Source organism: Pyrus communis, chromosome 15 (genome assembly GCF_041283825.1).
Source record: "Pyrus communis isolate YQ-2024b chromosome 15, ASM4128382v1, whole genome shotgun sequence".
In the NCBI taxonomy this organism is placed as follows: domain Eukaryota; kingdom Viridiplantae; phylum Streptophyta; class Magnoliopsida; order Rosales; family Rosaceae; genus Pyrus; species Pyrus communis.
In genome coordinates, this window is record NC_142579.1 from 35,096,122 (window position 1) to 35,122,339 (window position 26,218).

General features: G+C 39.2%; 4 protein-coding genes and 1 pseudogene across 5 annotated transcripts; 2 read left to right on the top strand and 3 right to left on the bottom strand.

The window, feature by feature from the left end:
* Positions 1-1,109: 1,109 nt before the first annotated feature.
* On the top strand, positions 1,110-5,620 carry LOC137744690 (putative glycosyltransferase At5g25310). Its single transcript, XM_068484830.2, has 4 exons — positions 1,110-1,575; positions 1,724-1,902; positions 3,165-3,522; positions 4,833-5,620. The coding sequence occupies exons 1-4, from the start codon at positions 1,246-1,248 to the stop codon at positions 5,496-5,498; spliced, it is 1,533 nt and encodes a 510-aa protein (XP_068340931.2). The 5' UTR covers positions 1,110-1,245; the 3' UTR covers positions 5,499-5,620.
* A 141-nt stretch (positions 5,621-5,761) lies between these two features.
* LOC137734785 (ACT domain-containing protein ACR2 pseudogene) lies at positions 5,762-6,811 on the bottom strand (annotated as a pseudogene).
* Positions 6,812-8,977: 2,166 nt separating this feature from the next.
* Positions 8,978-17,075, bottom strand: LOC137735356 (uncharacterized). The gene is made up of 10 exons (XM_068474782.2): positions 15,438-17,075; positions 14,424-14,897; positions 14,030-14,331; positions 12,707-13,417; positions 12,349-12,627; positions 12,004-12,165; positions 10,925-11,863; positions 10,614-10,829; positions 9,877-10,137; positions 8,978-9,671 (listed from the first exon to the last, which is right to left on the bottom strand). The coding sequence occupies exons 1-10, from the start codon at positions 16,834-16,836 to the stop codon at positions 9,324-9,326; spliced, it is 5,091 nt and encodes a 1,696-aa protein (XP_068330883.2). The 5' UTR covers positions 16,837-17,075; the 3' UTR covers positions 8,978-9,323.
* A 1,892-nt stretch (positions 17,076-18,967) lies between these two features.
* LOC137744296 (protein FAR1-RELATED SEQUENCE 6) lies at positions 18,968-22,048 on the top strand. Of its 2 annotated transcripts, none has more exons than XM_068484145.2 (2): positions 18,968-19,111; positions 19,967-22,048. In XM_068484145.2, exon 2 carries the CDS (start codon positions 19,967-19,969, stop codon positions 21,971-21,973), a length of 2,007 nt encoding a protein of 668 aa, XP_068340246.2. In that variant the 5' UTR covers positions 18,968-19,111; the 3' UTR covers positions 21,974-22,048. The 2 variants fall into 2 exon arrangements, with proteins under 2 accessions (XP_068340246.2, XP_088542339.1); XM_088686213.1 differs by having other exon boundaries at positions 19,003-19,101.
* Positions 22,049-22,193: 145 nt separating this feature from the next.
* Positions 22,194-24,342, bottom strand: LOC137744307 (vesicle-associated membrane protein 711). Its single transcript, XM_068484149.2, has 4 exons — positions 23,841-24,342; positions 23,543-23,733; positions 23,257-23,420; positions 22,194-22,627 (listed from the first exon to the last, which is right to left on the bottom strand). Exons 1-4 carry the CDS (start codon positions 24,055-24,057, stop codon positions 22,537-22,539), a joined length of 663 nt encoding a protein of 220 aa, XP_068340250.1. The 5' UTR covers positions 24,058-24,342; the 3' UTR covers positions 22,194-22,536.
* Positions 24,343-26,218: the final 1,876 nt, after the last annotated feature.

Consider the following 26,218-nt stretch of genomic DNA (forward strand, 5'->3'; position numbering starts at 1 on the left):
TTTGGGTTCTATCGGAACTTCGAAGTTAAGTGAGTTCGGGCGAGAGCAATTCCAGGATGGGTGACCTACTGGGAAGTTCTCGCGTGAATTCCCAGAAACAAAACCGTAAGGACGTGGTTGAGGCGTAAAGCAGATAATATCGTACTACGGCGAAACCGATCTGGGATGTAAAAATTACTCCAAAAATAATGAAGAAAGATATGATTTCTTTCCTTCTAATGCGCTGCTAGTTTTGCCGACTAATATCACTCGTGCATGCAAGGACGGTATGCGGCCGCATCCCTGAAAGACCTCTAAAAACACTATTTATAATTTTATATACAACAACTAGAAGACTTCAAACTAACTTTAAATTCCAAAGAATTTAGATGACTTGAATAAAAAAACAAACGATTTGAATTTTAATTAAGTAAAACGTGCAAACTTGCATGATTCATGCCAAAGCCTAGCTGACCCCAACTTTTATTTTCAAACTAAATATTTGGCATTGTTTACATCTTATAGTGTTCCATGTGTAAATATGTTAAGTGAATTAACAAATGAAAAACAAGTTACCATATAAGAAAGTACTAATTACAAAATCTCACTAGATTAAATTGTACTTACACTAGTAGAGCAATTTAGATAAAACAGGTCCACCGATCAACGTACACTGTAGTGTCTGACCCAATAATGTATTATTATCTAAAAAAAAACTGACACGTGACAATATATTATTACACCATAAAATATGTGAACCATAAAATATCACATGATGGTAAACCGTTATATATAAGTCGTTTTCCGTCCTTCTCTTAGAGGGAACCATTGATCTAATGGGTCCCACAATGTGGGCTCAATCCATCAACGGTCTTTCCCATACTTGGCTGATTTGGGAAGGAAAGTAGAAGCAAAATCATTAACTCCACAAAGTTGGAAATTTGGAGGGAAAAATTAGTTATGAAGCGTTCGAACCAACCATGACTTTTACACTTCTAGTCACGTGCACGGTCAACCCGCCAGCAGATGATCGGCTTCTCTCTCTTTACCGTCGAGGGCTAAATCCGTAAAATTCTACGCTCGTACACTTCACGTTCTTCCCTTCCTCTCCTTCAAATATTCAAAGAGCCACAAACAGAAAGAGAGAAAGAAAGCGCGAGAAATATCAATATTTTCTCGGAAAATAAAAATTCTTGGCATCCAAACAGTCGATTCAATTCCTCTAGAGAGAGAGTCAAAATAGAGAAGCACTTGATACTAATTGAGATGAAGAGCTTCCATGCGATGTACTCCTCTGCGTCCGTACTGCTTTGTTTTTGCATTTCGTCGATCATCGCCGTCGTGGTGATCTGCGGCCACCATTTCGATTCTCCGGTGATAATATCCGACTCCAAACAAGATCGGTACACTCCTTTATGGATTCCGGTGGTGCAGCTCCGAAGCAAGCTCAAGGGAGCGTATCATCGCCTCGCCATCTCGGATGATCCATCCAGTACTATTCAACGATTTCACAGCAACGACTTCGTAAATCAGACGTCACTAGTAAGTTTCGTCAATTTATCGTCCAGTCAAGAATTTGAACCGCCATTGAATCAGGTTTTTCTCCTAACTTTTGCATTGTAATTTTCTGTAGTTTTTAGCTAGCTCAATTTTCTGCTTCCGACATTAAAACTGTTATTTCTGAAACTTTGAAATCAGTAATTTAATTTTATTTTTTGTTACTCTCTGAAACGATCGATCACAGAGACACAAAATCCCCAAAAGGAAAGCGAGCGGAGAGCAAAAGCTGGAGCAGGGACTCGCCCGAGCGCGAGCTTCGATTCGCAGAGCAGCTTCGAGTCCGAACAGTTCGTCAACACCAAACGACGACGTACTATTTCCCGGTGGATCAGTCGTGTATCGTAATCCCGGCGCGTTTTATCAGTAAGCTAGCCTAAGCCGCCTTCTTAATTCGTTTCATAATTTCCTTTTCCGATCAAATTAGTAATTAAAATAAAAAGAAAAAACTGAACATCTCTGGAAAATTGATCGTCGTATTAATTAAATATAAAGCTGTTAAACTGCATGCTTTGCTTGAAAGGCACCTTTTGGGTAGCTATAGGGTGCGGCATAGGGGTGTGGAGTGCGCACTCATTTGTGTTCTGCATCGTACCACATACTCACTCCCCCGTATACTCGATTGCTGCTGAAAAAGAGGGGAGTCATGAACTGGAGATAAATTTTTCTGGGTTCCGTGTTCCCCACAAATAAAGGATTAACAAGTTCTGCGAAGCCGAAACGTATTAACTAAGATAATTTTTCTTTTTGCCAGGTGTTGGATGATGATTAGTTATGACCACGTGTTAATCCTTTATTTGTGGGTGAACACCAGCTCGCCAGTGTTTCCGGAACCTAGAAAAATTTATCCTGGACTAGGCGAGTATATATGTGGGCTTTCCTTTTATATTTATTCATTTGCTAATGGGTAATGTTAAAGAAATTAAATTTGAAAAATTAAATGATGTATCATCAATAGGAATAAGCACGTTTATTAACATTTAAGTAATAAACCAACCATCAACTTTTATATCTTTTAGTTTTCAAAATTTTGTCTACAAATTTAGTCTCCCTAGCATTACTCTTTGCTAATTGAAATTTAACTCTTCCATCCAATCAAATTTGGTTGACTTTATCTTCATACATGTAATTTATAGTTAGTGTACTATTTTTTAGTACAAGTTAGTGTATTGTTAGAGAAATCAACTCATTCAATTTTGGTTGAATTTAGTATATTATGTGAATAAATATAGTCTAAAGCGTGATGTGCACAGTCACATCAGTTAGTATTTTGAAAGTTAATCTAAAAAGTTCGGTGTCTCTAACATTAATTTACTTGTAAAATTTATTAACATCTATGAGTTATAATTGGTGTAATCGATAAAAGCATTTATGATTATGCCATGATTCATAATTAGGAGTAGGATTTAAATAATGTTGATGTTACATGTTCCGTCAATGATTCCGCAATAAATGTAGGATTATGACTTTTAAACTATGGTTTAATTAAGTACCCAATTTAAATTAAGGAAGTTAATAGCTTAAGCTACCTTCATATCATGTGCATTCATGGAATCATGGAAGAATGTGAATTGACGCATCTACCCTTCAAAGTTTTTTGTATTTCAACGCATGCATTTGGACTGCAGGAGCTACACGGAAATGGAGAAAAAATTCAAAGTGTACGTGTACCCGGAGGGGGACCCACCGATGACCCACGACGGCCCATGCAAGGACATATATTCCATCGAAGGGCGGTTCATACACGAAATGGAGAATGGGGCAGCGGGCAGGAGGTTCAAGACCGAGAACCCGCAGAGGGCGCATGTTTACTTCATGCCCTTTAGCGTGACTTGGATGGTGAAATACCTATACAAGCCCTTAACCTACGACCTCACCCCTCTGAGGAACTTTGTGTCCGATTATGTAAGGATGGTTTCTGTGAGGCACCCCTTTTGGAATAGGACTCTTGGGGCGGACCACTTCATGCTCGCCTGTCATGATTGGGTTAGTTTCTCTCTCTCTCTCTCTCTCTCTCTCTCTCTCTCTCTCTCTCTCTCTTTCTCTCTCTCATGCCTTTAATTGATTTGTTTTGCTTCTGTGATATGCTTTGGTGATGAGAACTTTCTTGGCATGCTTGGATATATAGTTATGGGGTAGGAAGGATGTAAATGACGTTTTGGTTTGAAGTTTCTGTGGCTACAACTTGAGGCATGGGGCAGTATAAAAGTGGAATGGTCATCTAATTAGTAGTGCTCTGCAATGGGGCTGAAAAGTCTTGGGACCTTAAGGAAGTTTCTAAATTTGGGCAATATAGATATCATCACACAACGGAGAAAAAGAAACAAAAAAGAAGGTCCTATTTGGTATGGAGGGGTCCTATTTGGCATGGCCCCTTCCATATTATCTTTAAACTTACTGAAAATAAATTAACCAAAATTGTTTGAAACTAAGAAAAAAGAAATCGGTATACCACTCTCATATTATCATAAATAATTTTTTGAGAAAGATCATAATTAGTAATTACGTAGTGAAGAATATTATATTTATACATTCAACGCCATTGTTTTATTTTTTTCTCAATATTGCCTTTATAAAAATAAGAAATGTTGGTAAATTTGGTAGTTGATAATAAGGGTGATGCTAGAAAAGCATCTTGTTAATTTATATTTTGTAAGACATATAAAGTGGCTGTTGATGGGTGTATTTCAATATTAATGATTTAAAGAATTTTAAAAAGTTGACCAACCATCAACAATCACATTTTGTGGTTTACAAAGCGTGGTTTAAAAAGATAGTATCTCTAACGTTACTCAGTTAAAAATTGTCAATTGATATCTAAAATAATCATCACGTACTCACATCCTTATCATTAATTATTAGAAATTGCGCCAATGAGAAGACAAAGTGCATGAGGACTAGCTTAAGAGGACAATTTACATATAACGGGTTCACAGACAATTGTGGTGTTTTAGTCTAATAATGACTTTTTATGTGGAGTGAAACTTACACATAGTAATGCATTATTGGACCGAAACATCACGTTGCCGGTGAAATGGCTTCATATAAGTCCATCTCTTATCTTAGAGTCATAGTTTTTCCATTTTGATTTTGATGATTGATATGCAAAGTTATGTAACAAATAAAAACTGAAATATTTGATTAATTGGGTCAAGATAAAAAATGAAATCAAACCGAAGATAAAAAACTTGGAGGGGGAAGGGAGGCATAAAGTATTTGCTAGTTTTCATGATAAAGTGAATTGTTTTTTATTTTACAAGAGATTAAATGAAATTTTTCCAACTAAATATTCTCAGGCACCCCGTGCGTCAGAAGGAAACCCACTTCTCTTCAACACATCAATCCGAGTCCTCTGCAACGCCAACACCTCCGAAGGCTTCAACCCTCAAAAGGACGTTTCCCTCCCTGAAATCCACCTCTACGGCGGCACAGTCTCCTCCAAGCTCATCTCACCGCCACCGCCCAACACCCTGCGTCCCTACCTTGCCTTCTTCGCCGGCGGCCTCCACGGCCCGATAAGGCCCATCCTCCTGGCTCACTGGAAAAACCGCGACAAAGACCTTCAAATTCATGAATACCTCCCCAAAGGCCTAGACTACGACTCTATGGTGCTCAAGTCCAAGTTTTGCCTGTGCCCTAGCGGGTATGAAGTGGCCAGCCCTAGAATTGTTGAGGCCATTTATGCCGAGTGCGTGCCGGTGATTCTATCGGAGCACTATGCGCTTCCGTTTAGCGACGTGCTGAGGTGGGAGGCGTTTTCGGTTAAGGTTGAGGTTTCGGAGATTTCGCGGCTGAAGGAGGTGCTGATGGGTGTTCCGGAGGAGAAGTATGGGAGGCTGGTGGAGAATTTGAGGGTTGTGAGGAAACATTTTGAGTTGAACCAACCGGCTAAGAGGTTTGATGTGTTTCATATGATACTGCACTCCGTTTGGCTTAGGAGAATTAACCTTAGAATTGCCTAGGTAATTATCTTCTTTTGTTTATATTTAGGATAGTGCTATCCACAGACCTATTTTTACCTTCATACACCTTGTTAATTTATACATACAGAAATGAGTGCAACTTTTAATCAGTATTACTATCACATTGTACATCTCATCTGATCTCGTAAAATTGAGCTTCGTACTCACCTCACAAACCCGACGCTCTATATAGCAGCCTCTAAGTACACAAGGCATCCCCGTCGATGTGTCGAATAAAATACTTGGATGGAAACAACAATTCCTTAGTTAATTAGTCTCCATTAACAATCACAATGTGATCAATTTACAAATAAAAGACAGAGTTCAAGTGCACAGGGTATACGAAACTATTGAACTACATTTATCAACCACAATATTGCTGATTACTTTTCTAGTTGAAGTCAGACACAACCACTTTTAGCAAACCAGTTGTCGGCGAAGACGGTTCGTAAATGTGGTACAAATAGCAGCATTTGCTTCTCATGAATAGTGATGGTATGCATTTACTGAAAGGCATAACCTTCTTGGGCACTAGCAGAAGCATGGAAACTTACATACTGCATGTCAATGAGAGTGCACACAGTATCAAACATGAGCCTCGGGCCGATCCTTGCACTCTATAGTCACCATTGAATACCCTTTTCCTTACAACTCTCAATCCAAACCACCGTCTTCCTACTCTCCTACTCACTATCTAACCCCAACAGTGTCCTTTGGGAGCTTGCAAGCCCCAAAGTAAGGTCCATTAAAGTTCCTAAAGCAGGAGCTGGTGCAACCTGCGCTCCACATTAGTACGCATGGTGCCCTGATGAATATTGTACTTATTATCTTGGCCTCCTCCCATAAGCCCAGATGTCTTCACTTCTTGTTGGTATTTGGGTTATTTTCCGAACGGGCTGAGGGCGGTGGTGGCACGGAGGACGGTAATGAGGTGGTCTTCAACGGTGGCAAGGTTTTGGGAGCCATCGATTGTGCTGTCAGTTGATTGATCAGAGACTTCAGCAACACATGCCAGGCGGGCATTGTGGCTCCAGGCATGGCCTTCTACTTTGTTGCACTGGAGATCCGCCAGTGCGAGGTCTCCGAGAACAGACCCGGCGGTCTGTCCCGGTCATTTCAATGGTGGTGCGCTCGCTAGGGTTTACAATGGTGTGTTCAATGTTGGAATCCCACATCGATGGGTGCAAAAGAAAATAATGGGTTTAAATATGATTGTTCAACTCTAATTAATATCGAGGTCTTCTGTGATAAAATCTCACATGATAGATTGGGCAGATGATAAAATTAAGAATAGTATCGGTTCGAACAAATTAGGGCTGTTGTTGGCATATCGCTTGGCCGACACGTTGAGAAGCCAAATGAGATTTATCAAGTTATCTTTGTTTCCCTTATGTCTTCTTCCAAGTTCATGCATATAGACTTAGTTAATTTCCACGTAGTTTCCTACGGTCTTCGATCCCTTTTTGCGCATGGGAACCGTCAAATAACCGACTCGCGTCAAAAAAAATCAAGCCAAATGAGATTTATCAAGTTATCTTTGTTTCCCTTATGTCTTCTTCCAAGTTCATGCATATAGACTTAGTTAATTTCCACGTAGTTTCCTGCGGTCTTCGATCCCTTTTTGCGCATGGGAACCGTCAAATAACCGACTCACGTCAAAAAAAATCAGGCAAAAATAACTCATTTTTGTCTTTTGATAAACTTTAAACTAGCTTATTCCAGGATAATACTAGTTATATACACACGCTAATGAGATATCTCAACTAGATGTAACACGTTATTTGACAATTATATATAAATGTTTACATGCGGTAGGCGCAAATATAGTTGACACACGTAACCAAATTATGTTGCAAGAATCTCTCATTTCCACTTTTGATACACTTCAAGCTACCTCATTATCAGATAATATCACATTTGCCATCTATTATCCCAACTATTATCCGTCGTTTGTTAATATGTATTTCTTTTCATCTAGCATCAACCCTAAGGCCTATGGTTTAAACATACTACTATACATTTGCGAATATGATATCCATAAATCAAATTTGCAGAAAATGTAGATAGTTGTAAAATGTGGTGAAGAATATTTGCATATTTGCGCCGTAATTACTAATTATATAGTTAATAACGTGTATAACTAAAGCACTTTTAACCAAAGTTGGGCTCGTTTGGTAGTGCTTTTAAATGATTGAAAAAACTTTTAAATAAAACATTTTTGGGTTCCAAAAGTACTTAAAGTGCTTCCTAGAAGAAGCATCAGTTATGTTCTACTTCCAGAAGCAAAGTGTGTTTTTTTTTTTTTTTTTTTGAAGGATCCACTTCCATTTTTACTAAGGATTGGTTCCAAAAACATTTTCACCAAAAACGTTCAATCATTTTAAAAGCACTTCCAAACGAATCATTAACCAGCCGTAATTAACCAAATTTTCTAATTAAGGTAACCTAATTTATCTACCTTTTGATCATTGTGGCAAACTGTCTTACTCATTTGTCTACCTTTCAAACCTGTTTCCTAACCCTCACAGTACGCTAGCAATTTAGTCAAAATAACGCAATTCGAAACCATAGCCGCTGATTACTGACGTTTAGATGGAATACTAAGTCTCAAAAAATTTAAGATATAAATTAGTTACAAATAAACTACAATATACTAGAGAGAGAGAGAGAGAGAGAGAGAGACTTGTTGAGAGACTTCATTCGAAAATAGCCTAAAAGCGCTTCTAGATCATAAAAGAAATTGCTTCAGAAGCATTGAAACACTTTTGACAATTTCTGGAAGAGTAATAATATTTGGCTCAGTTCATCATATTCGGTTATCGGTTATCTTGTGGTCAGAAATTAGTTTGAATTTTTTATTTAAAATTGAAACATAAACAATGAAAACTAATCGCACGATGTACGATAAATGATTAAAATGAATTGATCCCTAAGATCCTCACAAAGAGAATCCAAAAAGATCTTTATCCGAAATATTTGAACGCATATTTCTGATTACATTCCTAATGAAGGTTCAGTCTGATTACATTACTTATGCGTGTCAGACCTTGGAACATGGTCCGGTTCAGTCGGCCTAGCCTGCAATAAAGAACCGAACTAAATATTTGATTTAACTTCAAGTTCTATCAGTTTTGTTCAACTCCGAAAAGAGAGAAACTAATAAGAGGAATGTTTACCCAAAAAAATGAAAAAGGGAAACTAAGAGGAAAAAATAAACGAGGAAGAGGTGAAAGGGAAGAAGTGAAAATAAGAGGTAGGAAGGGAGAACATAGGAAGAGATCAACAGCGAATAAATCCACAAGTATTAGAAAATGATCGCCAATGTATTTAGTAAACGTATTAGAAAATGATCAACAACATAATCAGTAAATGTGATTGTCACTATTCTAGCAAAAACGCTTGCAAAGAGATGGATAAACCAGTTGATTTGCCTAAACAGAACTGCACCACATCCAGAGAGAGAGAGAGAGAGAGAGAGCTTGGGAAAATAAATTGAACACCGGAATATCAAAAAATTTAACGGGAGCAAAAGCCTATAATTGACTTCAAGGGGAGCAAAATGGGGGTAAATGATAAATGAGGGAGTACTGGCATTTGCAACTGTATTGGATTCTCTTCCTCACTTTTACTTACTTAAACCCTAAACCTAGCTTTTATCATCTTATTCCTTTTTTTTTCCTTTTTCTTTCTCTTTTCAACTCGGTTCCAACAGTTCAAACAGCCTAAATGTCATAAAAACCCGACTAGCAGTTTCACCCGATTCCGCTGGGCCAACCAATGCCGACATTGGCACAAAAGACAGCTACGAGTCTAGGACCCAGGCATCTACGAATGGTTGAACCATGGTCCAACATTACCATTCACATGCCCATTGCTGTGGATTCCGACACCATTTGGGATGAGCGAAGGAGGCATTCCAACGGCCATCTGGGGTGGCGTTGAAGGATATAAGCCATGATTGTGTTGGAGGGCGTGAGGGCTCACAAGAGGACTGCCGGATGGACTGCCTTTACGCTGCTGCTGAAGGGTATGGATCTGCCTGAGGCCTTCTTCATGGATGCGTGAAAGTGTTTCCAACTCCTTCATTGATAGAGCTTCCAAACCCGCCCCATACAGAGGAGCATGTCGGGACATTTCTTCCTGAAGTGATGCCTCGAGGGTGTGAATATATTGCTGCATGAGATAAGGAGACGCATTAATCAAACAACAGTCTGGCATTATCCCGAATAGAAGATAAACCAAATATGAAACTTAATAAGCACCGAAGCTAGCTTCTTCTGGTGATATACAAATAATTAGGAGAAGGGAATATTAAGGTGATCATGAAAAAGAAAATGAAGGGAAAAAAAAGAGCATTGGCTATTTTGAGGGCAAAAACCTGGCAGGCCTGCAATTTTGATTCCATCCCATCAATATACGCCTCACACAGAGCAACCTGCTCTTCTTTCTCCCGTTTCTCTCCTTCTGTTTGCCCCACTGTTTGTGTCAATCGCCGTACTTCATCTTCGAGAGACTGTCGAATTTCCTCTCGGGTTACATTCTCTGTGGCATACCGTTTAAGTTCTTCATCAAATCTTTTACGTGCACCTTCAGCGCTCTTCAACCTTTCAGCAAGAGCATTTTTCTCCTTCACCAATTTCTGTCACATTCATCCATTGCAGTTAGAAAAGGGTATGTCTTGGTAGAAAAGCAAAAGACAAAAACATCAAATCAAGAAATTATCATAAACAAGGGTCAATCCAAATGTCATCAAATAATTACGCCTACTAATATTTTCTGTGAGTTCAAAATGAATGAATACTCGCAAGACTTTGGCATGAAAAACATTTAAACACGCAGCTTCCATAGACGAAATCCCTATTGCACGATCCAAAATCATCATTCATATCAAGATGTCAACTCAAATGGCATGCAGACAAAAAATGAGCCCATAACATAATAAAAACAAATATATGCTTAAAAATTAAAAGCTAAACCCAACTTCTGAAGCATCAAATAACCTGATATGAGAAAGAGAAAGCCTTTTGAGAAACTATTAAATACAGAAGAACACCTGCTTGGATAAAAGGCTGTGAGGTCATTTGAGATGACAAGACAAAAAAGCAAATTTGATACCTTCAATTCATCACGTTTTCGGGACTTCAATTGAGAGAGTTGTGTCTCCGCATCATGAAGGCGATCCTGAAGCACTTTCCTCTCTGTAGTGAGCTTTCTGATTTCATCATCTCGCTCAGAGCGGTGCCACTCAAGCTGACTCTCAACTTCTTGTATTTGTTCGGATAGTTCCTTCTTTTCTCGAGCAAAGCGATCAATCTCAGCCTTCATTTCAGACTGCCACATCATGACATGCATCAATTCTAATATTCTCCGGAAAAGAATAAACAAGATGCAATAATCGTAGCCATATCACCTAAGACAACAAGTACCTTAAGACGAGTGTTAGTGGCCTCAGATTCACTCAGTTTTTGCGATATGACAGCTTTTTCTTTAACCATAGTAGCATTTTCGGCTTTCTTTTCTTCACGCATGCGAATTATTTCATCTTCACTAGCACATAACTGGTGCCACAGAGCAGCACGATCAACATTTGCAAGTTCAGCAACCTCCCGCATCATACTCAGAACTGGTCTGATAATTTCTTGTTCTTCAGAAGCCAGCATCACCAAGATATCCAAATCTAGATCAACTTCACGGTTACTATCTGTAGTGCTAGTGGCTCGATCTACAAGTCTCTTCAGCATTCTCCCTCGATAAGTCTCGTCAGCATACCATTTCAATAATAATGTATACAGCATCTTCACAAATCCCTTAACACAAGGATCTCTAGAGAGGGCCAATGCCTCAGCAAGACCAAGAACTGAAGTAAAATCGTCTCGTTGGACTCTCAGCTGTTCATTGGCATCTCCCTCTGCTGCAACATCGGTCCGCTGAAAATTATCCCCAACAAATCTACCATCAAGATTCAATCTTTGAGCAAGGCGCCTTTCCAAAACCATGGCCACAGAATGAGCCACAATGGCACCACGAGCTACAGCTCTCTCAAATGTTTGAGAGGCTTCAACTGCCAAACAAGGTATGGATAACATCTCAATCAAGATGTAAATGTCAGAAAAGAGACAACTCGAGCGGAAAGCCTGCTCATCCACCGGATGAAACCGTTCAGAAATCGGTCCATGTTCACCAAACAAGAAAAGACCAGAATTCAATGTCGAGCAAGTGTCACTAAATTCATCATCACAATCAATATCTCTAAGTATGGTTTCAGCAACATCTCCCCAGCTATTTACAGTTCTACTCAAAAATTCAAGAACACAAGGAGAAATGTTGACACCCAAATTCTTTAGCCTAACACGGACAGATCTGACCTACAATAGAGAACAAAGAAGGTTACGCATGCGAAGAGAAAGGAATGCAAAAGTAAATACAATAATATAAGTGGATTTTTTTTTTCCTTAGAATAATGTAGTTAGGTAATTATTCAATCAAGAATACGTTATACACATACGGCTTCAGGGAGGTGTTGGCACTGGGATGCAGCTTTAAATATAAAATCTATGGTTGCAACAAGAGGCTCATCATTTGAATCCAGCAAAAACTCAAAAGATTGAGATAAAACTCGTTCCCACACTTCACTGCCACAGTCCAGTTGACTCAGAGCACCAAAAACCTGAGAATTACGATAAAGATAACTTAAAAGAAGAACAATGTAGCAATAGACTTGTGCAAAGGTGCACATGCTAGCTAGATTGCTTTCCATAATATATGTAAGATGCTTTGTATTAAATAGATATAAAAACACATCTGGGGAAAGCAAAATATCTTTGAACGACAATAAGTAAATAAATCTTACAGGTGTCCGCAAAGCAGGTTCTGCATCTGGCTTTTGAAGTCGTTCTATAAGTGCAAAAGCAGCAAGTGGATGCTCTGAGTGCTCAACCAACTTGGGCACCAAAGCAACAAGATCAGACTGCAAATGCTTTGGCGCTTTATCCAGTACAAGAGCGATCTTTTGTGCCGACTGAGGCCGACGTCTTGGTTCAGGACAGCCTTGTGGAACAGCTCCATCTAGAGCTCGCAACGAGTTTACAATCAATCCTAAGAGCTCCTCTGATTGCTCTGGCCACTTGGTCTGAAATTCAATTTGTTAAAACAGGTCAGTACTATCACTTAAGCTGCATATCAAATACTAGATCAACAATGTAATGCACCTTTGAGCGAAGGGTCACATTTTCCAACACCCCGGCGGATGTTTCTGGAGGACAAATTGGTTTTCCAAGAACAGTTTTTCTAGGTACACCAATCCCAGTCACGTCAGAGCTTTGAACAGCCGAAGAGCTGCTGCTAGTTTCATCAGCGCCAGTATCCAATCTTTCACATACAGATTCTGTAGCTCCATTTTCTCTATCGGGTTGCAACGGACTAGCAGCTCCGCTTCCATCTGGAGACTTTGAGTTTGTATCAGACAAGTCACCATTAGAAGTCCCTTCTGTAGGTTGGCAACACTCAACCATAATGTCCAAAAGTAAATCAATGATAGCCTGCTGCAGAACTTTGACTCCCATAAGCAAATTCATCAAACTAGGGGAAGATTCATCATTCTTTTTGACCTTCATCCCATCACTGCTACCAGAAAGCTTGGTCGGAAGAAGCAGGCGTTTTACTTTAGCAGGGTCATCAAGATAAACACGGAGCCCAGTCAGAAAACCAGCAATAGCACCAGCATCCATCAGAAGTTTTTCTCGTAAAGTGACCTGTGGCTGTGAAGGATTATCTCCGTATGTGAGGTGAAATCCAGCTCTAGAAAGTAGGTTTCTAAAGATATCTTCTTCATCACCACCAATTCCTTCACTGTCTTCAGAATCAACAAGCTCATCAGGATCTGTTGTCAATGCATCCTGATCATCCTCCGAAGCAAAAACCTGACAGGCAAAATGCATACCAGTAGGCAACCACCATAAAAGAGTAGAAGGGGAAGACCATTCTTAGTCAAATTGTATTGCTACAGTGGCAAGCTAAAAGATAGTGAGACGTATAAACTGACTGCTTAAGTTAAATGGAAATTTTATTGCTCAAGGCAGAGACATTAACAAGGTTAAAACAAAAGGAAAACTAATGAAAGGGGTTTGAAAACTTTGAGTTTTAACGATAAGGACAGAATAAAGGGTAAAGTGAATAGTACCAGGATTGACTTTTTACTGTAAAAATGTGGTTTTTCGTTAAAGTGAACAGTACCGTGAGCTTTTCGTTAAAACTCCCTAAAACAAATGTACCCTTGTTCTAAATTAAATGTTACGCCGACAGATGAAGCAGGCAAACTAACATCAACCATCCCATGATAACAACATAAATATATCTCAAACCATGTTAGAGAAGACGTGTAAAAATTAAAGAACCAAACAAATCTTCCCAGAAAATTAAAAAAATCGGTATCAGCACTTAAGAATCAACAAACTTGAACATCAGACAGACAGTATAAATACAACCATGATTAGCAGGCTGTCTATAACTGAAATATGCATGTAAACACTAACCTCGAGATCTGAAAACTCAAACCAAGGACAGCAGTCCAATATTTCGCAAACAAAAACAACAGTATCACGAACAAGAAACCCTGCATCTGCTTCCAACATATCCGACACCTTCATGAATTGTAAAACAGAATTGTTCCAAGTCTTTGTACATATAGATGACTCCTTCCACACAGTTTTAGCAGGGTTCTTTTGATTCACAACAGCCATCCTGTATCTAACCCAAAAGTTTTTATCCAGATCACTACCAACTGACTGGTCACTCTCCAAATAAATACATATGGTGTCAAAGGACTCATATACACCTGCATCACGGAAAACAAATGTCGGTAAAATTAAGAAATGCAAATAAATGAGACCGCCTTTTTAGTGGAGAATATGTGTGACTGCTGCATACCAATTCGAAGTTCACATCCACCAGCTTGGAAGAATTTGCTAAAGATTTTTCGGGTCTCCATTATTTCCTTAAAAGACAGGAAATTCTCCACCTTCCATGTGAAGGAACTTCTTTTTCCGTTCTTATCAATCTGCGAACCAGCATTGCTTGACTCAGTATCCTGATCAGTAAACTCTTGCATTATTGATGTCTCTTTCAATATAAGGACCTCCGCTGAGAATACAACAGTGTCCAGAATAAGAAACCCTGAATCTTGATCAAAGAGACTAGTAAGCGTCACAAATTCACGCCAGCCCCAGTCCTTTGCAGCTTTGGAGTAGCGATTCTGAGACTCCTTCGTGACAGACTTCTCCTCCATCCTCTGGTTAACAACAGACAAACGATGGCTCACAAAACAACTCCAGTCACTAGAAGTGTTCCGTGAATCAGTAACTTCCAGAAACACTGAAAGGTGGCATGGTGGTTGAGACTGCCCTGATACCACCAAAAATATGGAAAATTTTCATCAGTTCACTCTCTGAAGCACAAGCTGGATAGGTTTTATGTTGTCTACCACATTAACAAAATTTTATCATTCCACCATATGGCATTTCAAACTTTTCATGACATCCACAATCCTAAGAACTAAATAAGCATAGCATAGCTCAAGTAACATCGAGGCTTCGAGCACAACGATCAGAGTAGCAGAGTATAAACAATATATGCAAATTACGGTGGTTTATGCTATCTTAGATAGCATTAATACATACCATATTTGCAGTGGCCCATGATGCCAAGTAACTACAGATGCAGCTCCATACGTTCAAGTGGTGGGATAATAGGGAAGGACATGTAAAATCATTTTCAAATAGGATGAATAAGGTACTACTAATCCTCAAATATCTGTATGAGAATGTATCACATGGTTTCATAGCTTTGCAACATATTAATTCACAAAAAGAAAGAGTTATTGATTGTTACAACAAATTATTGAGAATAAAACAGAGAATTCTCTTGTGCATTAGCGAAGCATACCTCGGGGATAAACAATGAGCCGACAGTCCCGATTTCCAATCTGAAACCTCCTGCTCTTGATGCAAAGACCCGTTATCTTCCTCTTCTTTAAAAGATCCTTCAACCTAGTGAAGTTGTCAATCCTCCAATTGAATTTCCCCATGTGACCATCCAACTTCCTTGCCCCACTACCACTCCTCCCCATAATTAATCCTCCATTCTTCGAAAAGCTACTAAATTCCTTTATCACATGAAACGATGTACTAAACACCGCAGTATCATCCAATAAAAACCCCGACTCAGTCCCAACAAAATCCGACATCTTCATATAATCATTCCACCCCAAACTAGTGTTATCCCCACTCTTATTATCAGCAGCAAACCTCCCATACGAGTCCCTATGCATGTGATTAGTCCCAGGCTTCTGGTTCAACACCGACATTCGAAACAAACACCAACAACTCCTATCAGACAACACAACCGTCTTGTCCGTGTCCTTGCTCTCCAAACACATTGACAAAAACTCCACGCCGTTCACCGAGCTCTGGTACACACTAATCCTCAAATTACACTCTCCAGCAGGAAACACCGGGCTCATTATCTTCTGAGTCTTAATCATCTCCTTAAACAAACTAAAGTTTTGAACTTTCCAAGTGAACTTGCCACTCAACACATCAGAAACCGGTCCGGCCACCGCAGAACCTGACATCATCGAGCCGGTGGACGATTGGAGCTCATTGTTATTGTTATTACTATCTCGCGTAAAATTAACGGACTCATTCAATATCAAGATGTCGGCGGTAATCAAAACGGAGTCGGTATTGAACAAATAACCTAATTTCGAATCAAAGACAGTAGAAGAAGGCGTAAAATCGCACCAACCGTGAGATTTCTTCTTGCTCGAGAACCGATGCCAAGAATCGCGATGAATGGTCTTAGAATCGTCGGCGAGGTTGACGATGGCGAGCCGATAACTCGCGAAACAGTCCCATTTGGACGACGAGGTGCCCCGCGGGTCCATGATTTGGAGGTATATCGAGATGTACCCCGGCAGCGCCTGTGAGTCACCCTTAGGGTATATTAGCAACCGGCAATCGTATCCCCCTACCTCGAAGTACTTGCTCCACAGTGCCCTAGCCTTGATTCTCGGAAAATTCTGGACCGTCCATCGGCAGACCGTCGAGTACTCGCCCCGCCGATCGACGGTCACGCTCTCCTGTGCCCCCCCGCCGTCCCTGGACCCCACGGAAAGGTCCTCCAGCGCCGCCGCCGGTATCGACGGAAGCTTTTCGGAGGCTCCCGAATTAGGCGATGAGGTGGCGGGCTGCGAATGGTCCGCCGAAGTGGATGCGGCGGAGGAGCAGGAGGACGACGACGACGATACCGCCTCGGACGATGATGAGCTCTGCTGCTGCTTCATTAGGGGTTTCGTTTCGTTTCGTTTCGTTTCGTTCGCGTTTCTCTCTCTCCTCACTCTCTGGTTTTTGTATTTTTTTATTTTTATTTTTGATCAATTTTAGGGAGGAGGAGAGGATGGTGTGTGTGGTGAGAGCCTTGAGAGGGTACAAAAAGAAGAGGAAGAAGGGAGGGCACTTTGGACACAAAGCGGCGCATTGTAGTTAACCTGCGCCGTCCCTCTGCTTCCCTCTGCTTCTCTTTACTCTTTTTGTATTTTTTTTTTATTTTTTTTATTTTTTCCTAATTTTTTGCCTCTCTGAGGTTTGGCTAGTTGTGATCCTCTACGTCCAAGTTTCATTTCGCTACGTTAGAAGACCGTTGATCTGGTGGCTATTTGCACGTGCGATGGGGCCCACGTGGGTCATGGGGCCAATCGGGGGCTATGACTGCACGTGCTTCGGGAAGATCCGCTGGTGCCCGGGGCTGTTTTTTCTTTTCCAGCTGCATGGGGCCACGTCATCGTTTCTAATACTTTTTGGACCGGTAATATACTCTTGGATTTTGCCTTTTTTTTTTTAGCTTTATTTTCACTACTTGAGAATTTGGTGCGGCGACCTTTTATGTTTATTTATTATCGAAAATGTTATTTTCAATCCAACACAAAAAAATTTTGTTTTTTTTTTTTTTTAACAAATATCTCATTAATTGATAAAGAGGCATTTTAAATACATATCATTTCTTCAAAAAAAAAAAAAAATACAAATCATGAAAAATTCAATTTCAAAAAGATTCTTGCAAACCATATCTAAAACTATTATTATAAAGTATCACTAATCGTCATGTAAGGAGTAAACAGCAAAGCACTTGTCTAAATTCATCGAGAACCGTGCAACTACACAAATTAATAAAATTATTAAACTTTGTGTCATAGAAGATAAAAAAAGAAAAAATTGTTAACAAAACTAAAAACAAATCCTCGTATATACTTTTTTGTTTGATTATATTGAACTAAAATGTTAAACATAAAAAGGTAAAAAAGACCTCCCATATTTTTTTGGTCAAATAAAAAAAGACCTTCCATCGTCCCATGTCTTTCGTCACACACTGATGTCTGATGTCGACTCTCCTCATCTTCGACCAGTGCATATGGTGAAGGCATTGGACAGTCGTAAGAGGAAATTTTCCCTTTCATATTTTGTATTGTATTTATGAATTTTGTTACGTTCTAATCTCAATATTACATTTATGAATTTTGTTACATTCCAATCTTGATACACACTAAGGATCAATACTTGACCATCCTATGAACCGATTGAAAATCAAACCAAGACCAAAAAGACTAAAACATAACCAAATAAGATATAAATTAATATTTTTGTTTATTTATGTTGGGTATATTCAAAGCCCAATTATAAGTCTACTATTAACCCAAAGGTTAAGTAAACCCAACTTCAGGCCTAAATATGTTGAAAGCCTTATTTCTTAGATTTTTTTTTTCACCTATTCATTTGTAGGTTAGAAAAATATATATTAAAAAAATTGAACCAAATTGAACCGAATCGAACCAAATCAAATAATAATTTTGATTTGGATTTCAGTTTTCTCAAAAAGTCTAATCGAATGAAACCGAACCCATCCTTTCATTGCACAAATGTGAGACAAAAAATTGAATATGAAAAGCTGAAAATTGACAAATTTCAAGTGGGAAAATGAAAATATTCAAAAGCATAGAAAATTTGAAATGAAAAAGCCCTAGTTGCGCTAAAAATAAAACCCTGGGGAGAGATAAATAATATAAAATAACACTAGGTAGATTAAATTTTAGATCAAATATACTAATTATATGATGTGTCACCAATAAGTTGATTTCTCTAGCATTACTCAACAGTATAAGAGAATATTTTTGCTCACCACCATAAGCTATCGTGTATGCTCACCAAATCATTTGCCGCATGTTCTTTCACTTAACATTGGTTAATTTTTTTTAATTAAAAAAATAACATTTAGTGCAAAAGTTAACTAGAGCTACGTGAAAGGACACATAACAAATTATTAGATGTATAATGAGTATACACCATACTTATTGGGGGTGAGCAAAAATGCTCCCACAATATAATAGCGTTTAAGCCACGTGTCAGCGCACAGGGTCGATAGATTTGTGAAAGCTCTGTAATCCCAAGTGTGACTCGCACATTTCCTTCACCAGCATCTAACTCGGAGCCCTGACTCAGCCCCAATTCCTCCGAGTCTCTGACAGTTGATTTCCCGCCTCGCCGAGTCCGACCCGGTGAACCACTGTAAGATCGCCTAAATTCTCGCTCTATTACTCTAATTTTCTGTGTGTTTAGCATTTAGCCATGAGATTAAGTGGATCGTTTTGACCTTGGACTTGGATTATTATAACTGTTTGGATGCCGAGAAAAGTTGGGAACGTGAAAGAAAGTTAAATTGTGTGTTTAATCTGTATGTTAGGGTTAGATTAAGAAAATTCAACGGCAAAGAGCGGCTTTCAAGTTCTTTATTTCTTAATTTTGGGGTTGTCGATTGTGCATTTGTCTGTGAAATTGTGAGTTTGTAAAGATTTTTGTTTTTTTATAGGAAAACTATAATTTGCTCAAGGTGTGATATTTCAGCACTGCCTACTAAAATTACACGTTTTGATACAATCACCATCTCGATGGTCCGATGGTGAGTGTATATATATTCACATAATTATATCTGGCCGTCGAGATGGTGATTGCATTAAATACACAGTAGAGTCAAATCTGATATTTTCACTCTTTTACAATTTTGATTTTACTACTGAGTTTACAAAAATGGATGTTTTAAGATTTTTGTGTTGTATGCAAAATAGATTATGGTTTCTATGGTGGCCTTTTGGCAACTGGGTAGTGTTACTTTTCAGTGATTCCGTTGTGCCTTAGCTTGAAAAGGGAGGAGGGTTGTGTTAGGCGCGACGGAATCCTAACAGAACCCTCCTCCCTTTTGTTGTTATATCACATATGTGTTAGACATGGATCCTGAAAACAAAAATTTCATCACATTTTTGTTGTTGTATAGGCAACTGGGCGCTCTGCCGGTATTTGACGAAGATGTTTTCTTTAGGTTTAATGGTGCCTAAAAAGATTATGCTTTTATGATTGTGATTTCAGATGGAAGAAGTTTCTCTCAACACCGAGCCAGTCTTTGACGAAGGGGATGACTATGAATTGGAGGGAGATTTTACCGAGCATGATCATGGAACTGGGGAAACAAACAGAAAAAAGGACCCCGGAGAACCTACGGTGGGTTTGGAGTTCGATTCATTTGATGAAGCATATGATTTTTACAATCTCTATGGTAAAGAACAGGGCTTTGGCATCAGAGTAAGCAATTCATGGTTCAGATCAAAGAAAAAAGAGCGGTATCGAGCAAAGCTAAGCTGCAGCAGTGCAGGTTTCAAGAAAAAGAGTGAAGCCAATAATCCAAGACCCGAAACAAGAACTGGTTGTCCTGCAATGGTCATTATCAGGCTGGTGGACTCCAAAAGGTGGAGAATAGTCGAATTAGAGCTTGAACACAATCATCAGGTGAGTCCACAAATCAAAAGGTTTTACAAGTCGCATAAGAAAATGATTCTTGCTGCCAAAAGTGCTCAACCGCCCCCAGAGCCCGTTACAGAAGTTCATACTATCAAGCTGTATCGAACACCTGTTATGGACGTTGGGTGCAGTGGATACTCAAATTTTAGTGAAACTGAAGGTTTGAATTCGATTGATCTCTCTAAGCACTTGGAACTTAAAGAAGGAGACACTCATGCAGTTTATAACTACTTTTGTCGAATGAAACTGACGAACCCTAATTTCTATTATTTAATGGATCTTGACGACGATGGACGCCTGAGGAATGTGTTTTGGGCTGATGCCAGGTCCAGGGCTGCATATGGCTACTTCTGCGACACGGTCGCAGTAGATACAACATGCTTGGCAAACAAATACGAAATCCCCCTGATTTCATTTGTTGGCGTAAATCACCATGGACAATCGGTTTTGTTGGGCTGCGGCTTCCTTGGGCAAGAGTTGGAGGAAAATTTTGTTTGGATGCTCAGGGCATGGCTCAAATGCATGCTAGGGCGCCCTCCACAAGTTTTCATTACTGATCAATGTAAGCCCTTGCAAAGTGCAGTGTCGGAGGTTATCCCGAACGCTCACCATTGCTATTGTTTGTGGTATATCATGCAGAGAGTTCCAGAGAAATTGGGAGGACTGAGGGGATACGACGAAATCAAGAGACAATTGCACAAAGCAGTCTATAATTCCTTGAAGATAGCTGAGTTTGAAACTTCATGGGCAGAAATGATCAAGCGGCACGAACTAGGGGATAATAGATGGCTTCAGACATTGTACGAAGATCGGCAGATGTGGGTTCCGGTGTACTTGAAAGACACATTTCTTGCAGGAATGATCCCTATCCGAGAACATGAGAGCTCGACTGCATTTTTTGATGGTTATGTGCATAAGCATACGTCTTTCAAGGAATTTGTCGATAAGTACGATCTAGCTCTACATCGGAAGCGCATGAAAGAGGTGGCGGCGGATGTGGAGTCGAGGAGTTCAAGCTTTGAACTAAGAACGAGATGTAATTTCGAGGAACAGCTACGTAAGGTGTATACGAAGGAAATTTTCAGGAGGTTCCAGTTGGAGGTTGAGGGCATGTACGCCTGCTTCAACACAAGACAGGTGAATGTGACTGGGTCTATACTAACCTACATTGTCAAGGAACGGGTTGAAGTTGAAGGAAACGAGAAGGAAGTCCGATGCTACGAGGTTTTGTACGAATCAACACAAGTTGATGTACGATGCATCTGCAGTTTGTTCAACTACAAAGGTTATCTATGCAGGCATGCATTGAACGTTCTTAATTACAACGGCGTAGAAGAAGTCCCTTCGCGCTATATTCTGCCACGGTGGAGTAAAGATTTCAAGTGCAGGTATCTTCTCCATCACAGCTCGAGTGATATAGACGTGTATAACCCAGTGTACTGGTATAATCATCTCTATAAACTTGCCCTTCCCGTTGCGGAAGAAGGGGCACAATCGGAAGAAAATTATAAGACTACCTTACTAGCATTGGAGGAGTTATTAAACAAGTTTCATCTTGTAGAGGATAACCAAGTGTAACAAAGAACGGTATATGATAGTACTGTATGCAAATATCCTCTTGAAAGATGACTCTGCTGCTTCTTTTGAACTGCATTCATACGCTCACTCACTCCTACACACAGAAACTTGGGCAATACCAGAGCAGTTAGGGAGTCTTTCTAGTGCCTGCGGCAATTGCTATTTTGTAGTGTATATAATGTGCAAAATAGGCAAAACCCATGAGTTTCACAAAGTTACGTTTTGCTGATGAACACGAACTAAGCTCTTCGGTCTATTAATCAAAATCACAATACAAGAAACAACTAGATAAAATATGACCAGCCATAAATATAATAAACTCATCAAGCTATGTTTTCAAGAAACACACAACCTAGCGGCCAAAAGATAAACAAGAAAATACAACCTGAACCAGTTCAAAACTCCCACAGGCTACACACACAAATGAGCAATTTGAAATCACATAAACACAAGAATCTGACAACTTACGTCTGTGGAAGTTTAAATAGAAGAATCCCATATACCCAGAAGAGGAAGAAAACGAAGCAAAAGCACGTTCCAATTTCACTTGTTTGTCATGCTCACTACTTCAAGCAGGAGGGTAGTGCGAGGCCATGGCAAACGAAAGCCAGCACAACATAAATTACTACTAGCACAAGGAATATCAATGCAACCCTGCAAGATTCAAAGCACTTGGTAAGTGGGGGCAGACAAATAATGCATTTACATGAATGAAAAATACTCTTGCCATAAAATTTACGATAAACTGAGTTTGAATATATAGTCAAATTGACTTGACAGTCAAGCAATCTAATATGCCAGAGTATCTGATAGAAAACATTACCATTACACAAAAGTATAAAACGCTCTTGCTAGACAATATAACACAAGCTGTGGTATCTATACATAGCTGAATTGACAGTCTAGTCTAGCAACATAATATTCCATACTGACAGACATAAAAACATCACCGTTGCATAAAACACTCGTGCCAGACAATCTAGCACAAACTGTGGGTTGAATACGTAGTTGAATTGACAGTCTAGCAACGTAACATGCTGGACACGCTAGCTTTGTAACTTTACCATTACATAAAACACTCTTGCCAGATAATCAAACACAAACTGTGGATTGAATACGTAGATGAACCGACAGTTTAGTAATGTGACCGTCTGACATGAAAACGTAACACATTGCATAAAGTACATACAACTCTTTAAATCATAAGATGAAAAGAAAAGAAAAATTGATAATTTCGACGTTTCTGTAGCTATTGAATTGAGCTTTGAGTTTAGAAAACATACGTGAGCTTAACATTTTTCCACCACACACTGGTTCTGAAACGGCGAGCTTGCTTTCTGAACCGGAAGGTATTGTCTTGCATATTAGCAGTTTTATCAACCAGCAACTCCAAGCGATCCCCTCTATCCAAAACTTTGTCAATGTTCTCAATCATCACATTTCGCACCTACAAATCCGAAAACTCAATAAGAAATCAAACCACAATCGATAAGAAAAAGAATGAACAAACTGGATCCACATTCCACGATTAAACTTGGTCAATTGGTGACAAAATTGACATCTTTCTACCTGGCTCATTTCGCCTTTGAGTCGATTGATCCTATCGGCATTAGGATCATTGGAGTAATACTCCATCTGCTGGCTCAAAACCCTAGAAAACTCATCGTTCATGCCGTAAGCCTGAGCCGAATGAACAGCGCGACCGTAGGTCCTCACGAATCTCTGATGGATGTCCTCCAGAAAAGCGAACGGCATTCTCCCTGCACCAAAAATCGAACAAAATTAAAAAATAAAATAAAATAATTGAAAATTGGGGGAGGGAAACTGTGCGAAATTGTGAATTGGGTCAAACAAAACGACGACGTACGGGCGGCGGTCTCGTCGGCCATACAGAGGACGGTGAGGCCATCGGTGCGCTTGACGTGGAAGATGTAGCGATCTTGAGAGTAGGAGACGTGGGTGTCGCTGTCGCCGGGGATTTTCTCGAGGATTTGTCTGGAGATTGTGCTCGCGTTCGTCGCCGTGCCGCTGAACTCCGCTAGCACCACCGATCCCCGTGCTACCAGCGCGTACAGTATCGCCATCTCCCCGCCACCACAACCACCGCCAAGATCAGCTCAAATCTTTCTCTCTGTCTCTCTCTCTCTCTCTCTCTAGTCTCTCTCTCCAAGAAATTACAGTAAGCTACCGACGGCGACCGACTCTCTCTTTCTTCTCGGTAAGATTAGCTCAAATCAGCCATTTTTGGTGTTCAAAAATCGAAAATGAAAGGTTTCACTCTCTCGCTTTCTCTCTCCATCGCCCTGTTAACTCGCTTTCTCTCTCCATCGCCCTGTTAACTCGCTTTTATTTTTTATTTTATTTGATTTGGCAGAAATTGCTGAAATTGTGGATTATTGAATTATTCATAAAACAGAAAATACAGCAAATGACATGTGGACTATTGATTGATTGAAATATAAATCAACGGTCTAAAGTCATCTGAAAAAGATTTGCTAAACATAGTAGTTGTAGTTTTCATTCTTACGTGGATAATTCAGTACCGTTGATTGAAGTGAGTTGTACAGTATATAGAAGGTTCTCGCATGACCTCACGATGAGGAGAAAAACTTATGTAGTGTCACTCAGCAAAATTCAGTGACAAGACAAGTTCAGCATAAGTTTTTCTCCACAATGAGATAAAAGGTGTATATTTGCTCAGGTTTCACATTATTGATTATCGCTAGGTAAGTGTGATTTTAATCAACATAATTTTTAAAGTTCATACTTATTTAATGATAATCAAGAAAACGAGTACAAATTCTCATATGATAAGAGTGCGTGTGACAATCACGATTCATGCTAATAACACTTTCCAATGACCAAATCACTTACGAAAACAGTCAACATAAAAATTAAAGTTCTTATTTGTTAAAAAAAGTAGTTTTTATGCATTATTGAGTGGTTTTCCACAAAACAATTCGAACTTTTTTATTTAACATTTTGAAGTCTTTATACTAAAAACACTTATATCCAAAATGACAATATTGCTTCCGAATTAGGATTGAGAGCCTCGTATGAATCAATAATGGATCGGCTAAGATAGAAATCAGTCTAGTTCAGTTCAAAATTTAAGCAAATGAATTCTTATTGTTAATTCTTGTGAAGTTCATCCATTTAGTGAAAATTAGCTCATATATATCCCTTCAACAACAAAACAAAACAAATTAATCATATTCATTAAACAACAACAAAAAAAAAAATATTTATATTGATATATTTTTGGTATAATGAAGGCGTACGGGCGGCCAGCTCATGGAATGGATGGCCTCAATTCAAGCAGAAAGGCGGGTTTTTGGATGGTCCCATGCTTTTGAAAGTGTCATGTGCCGGCCTTTATATTTCAGTTTTCCTTCTCAAATAACCAGCGTGCGCCCGCCCCCACCCCAAAAAACATCCAAAAGGTCCTTGGATATTTTATGGAAGATGATTTTTTTTTTTTTTTTTTTCTGTTTGAAATTGGCTTTGGTAACTTTTATGTGTTATCCGTCTTATGGTCGACATGTATATAAAAAAAGTAAATAAATACTTGATAAAACCCCCATGGGAGGACGATTCCAGCTTTCTAGTTTCTTTTCTCAGATGCCTTTGTTTCATTTTACAAGTTCTACTGCCATCTGTCGCATTCTCGTCTTTCTTTGTAGATATATTTGCATTTATATTATGTTCTATCACGCGTTATTTCTACGTCTATATGTGTGACTATTTCGCTCAAAGTGTTTTAAATAATAACCGCTGCATTTTTTTTTCTTTTTTTCTTTTTGTTTTGATAAATGATATTATTTTCACTTTCATCTTACTGTGGAGTTTTGAATATTACCGTAAAACTTTCCGTTGAGATTCTTGAGTTTTGAACCCCATTTGACAATGTTGTGGGTCTCACTACTATATTTTTTCACTTATTGTTTTAGTTTTCGGCTTAAATATCTACTGAGTATACATTTGTTGCTCAATAAACTGTAAAATTGCTTCCAAATTCCTAAAAAAGTTTAACTTAATGCTCAAGAAAAATATTTTTGCGAAAATAAAAAAAAATTGAACTTTTGTCAAAACACACAAGCGTTGGGAGGGCTCGACTCATGCAAAACGAGGCAAACTCAACTCACCAAAACGAGACAAACCATGGCACAAAACAAGGCAGGTTCCGCTTACAGAAAATAGGGTGGGCTTCTAGGACGCAAAACAAGGCGAACTCTGCGCATGGAA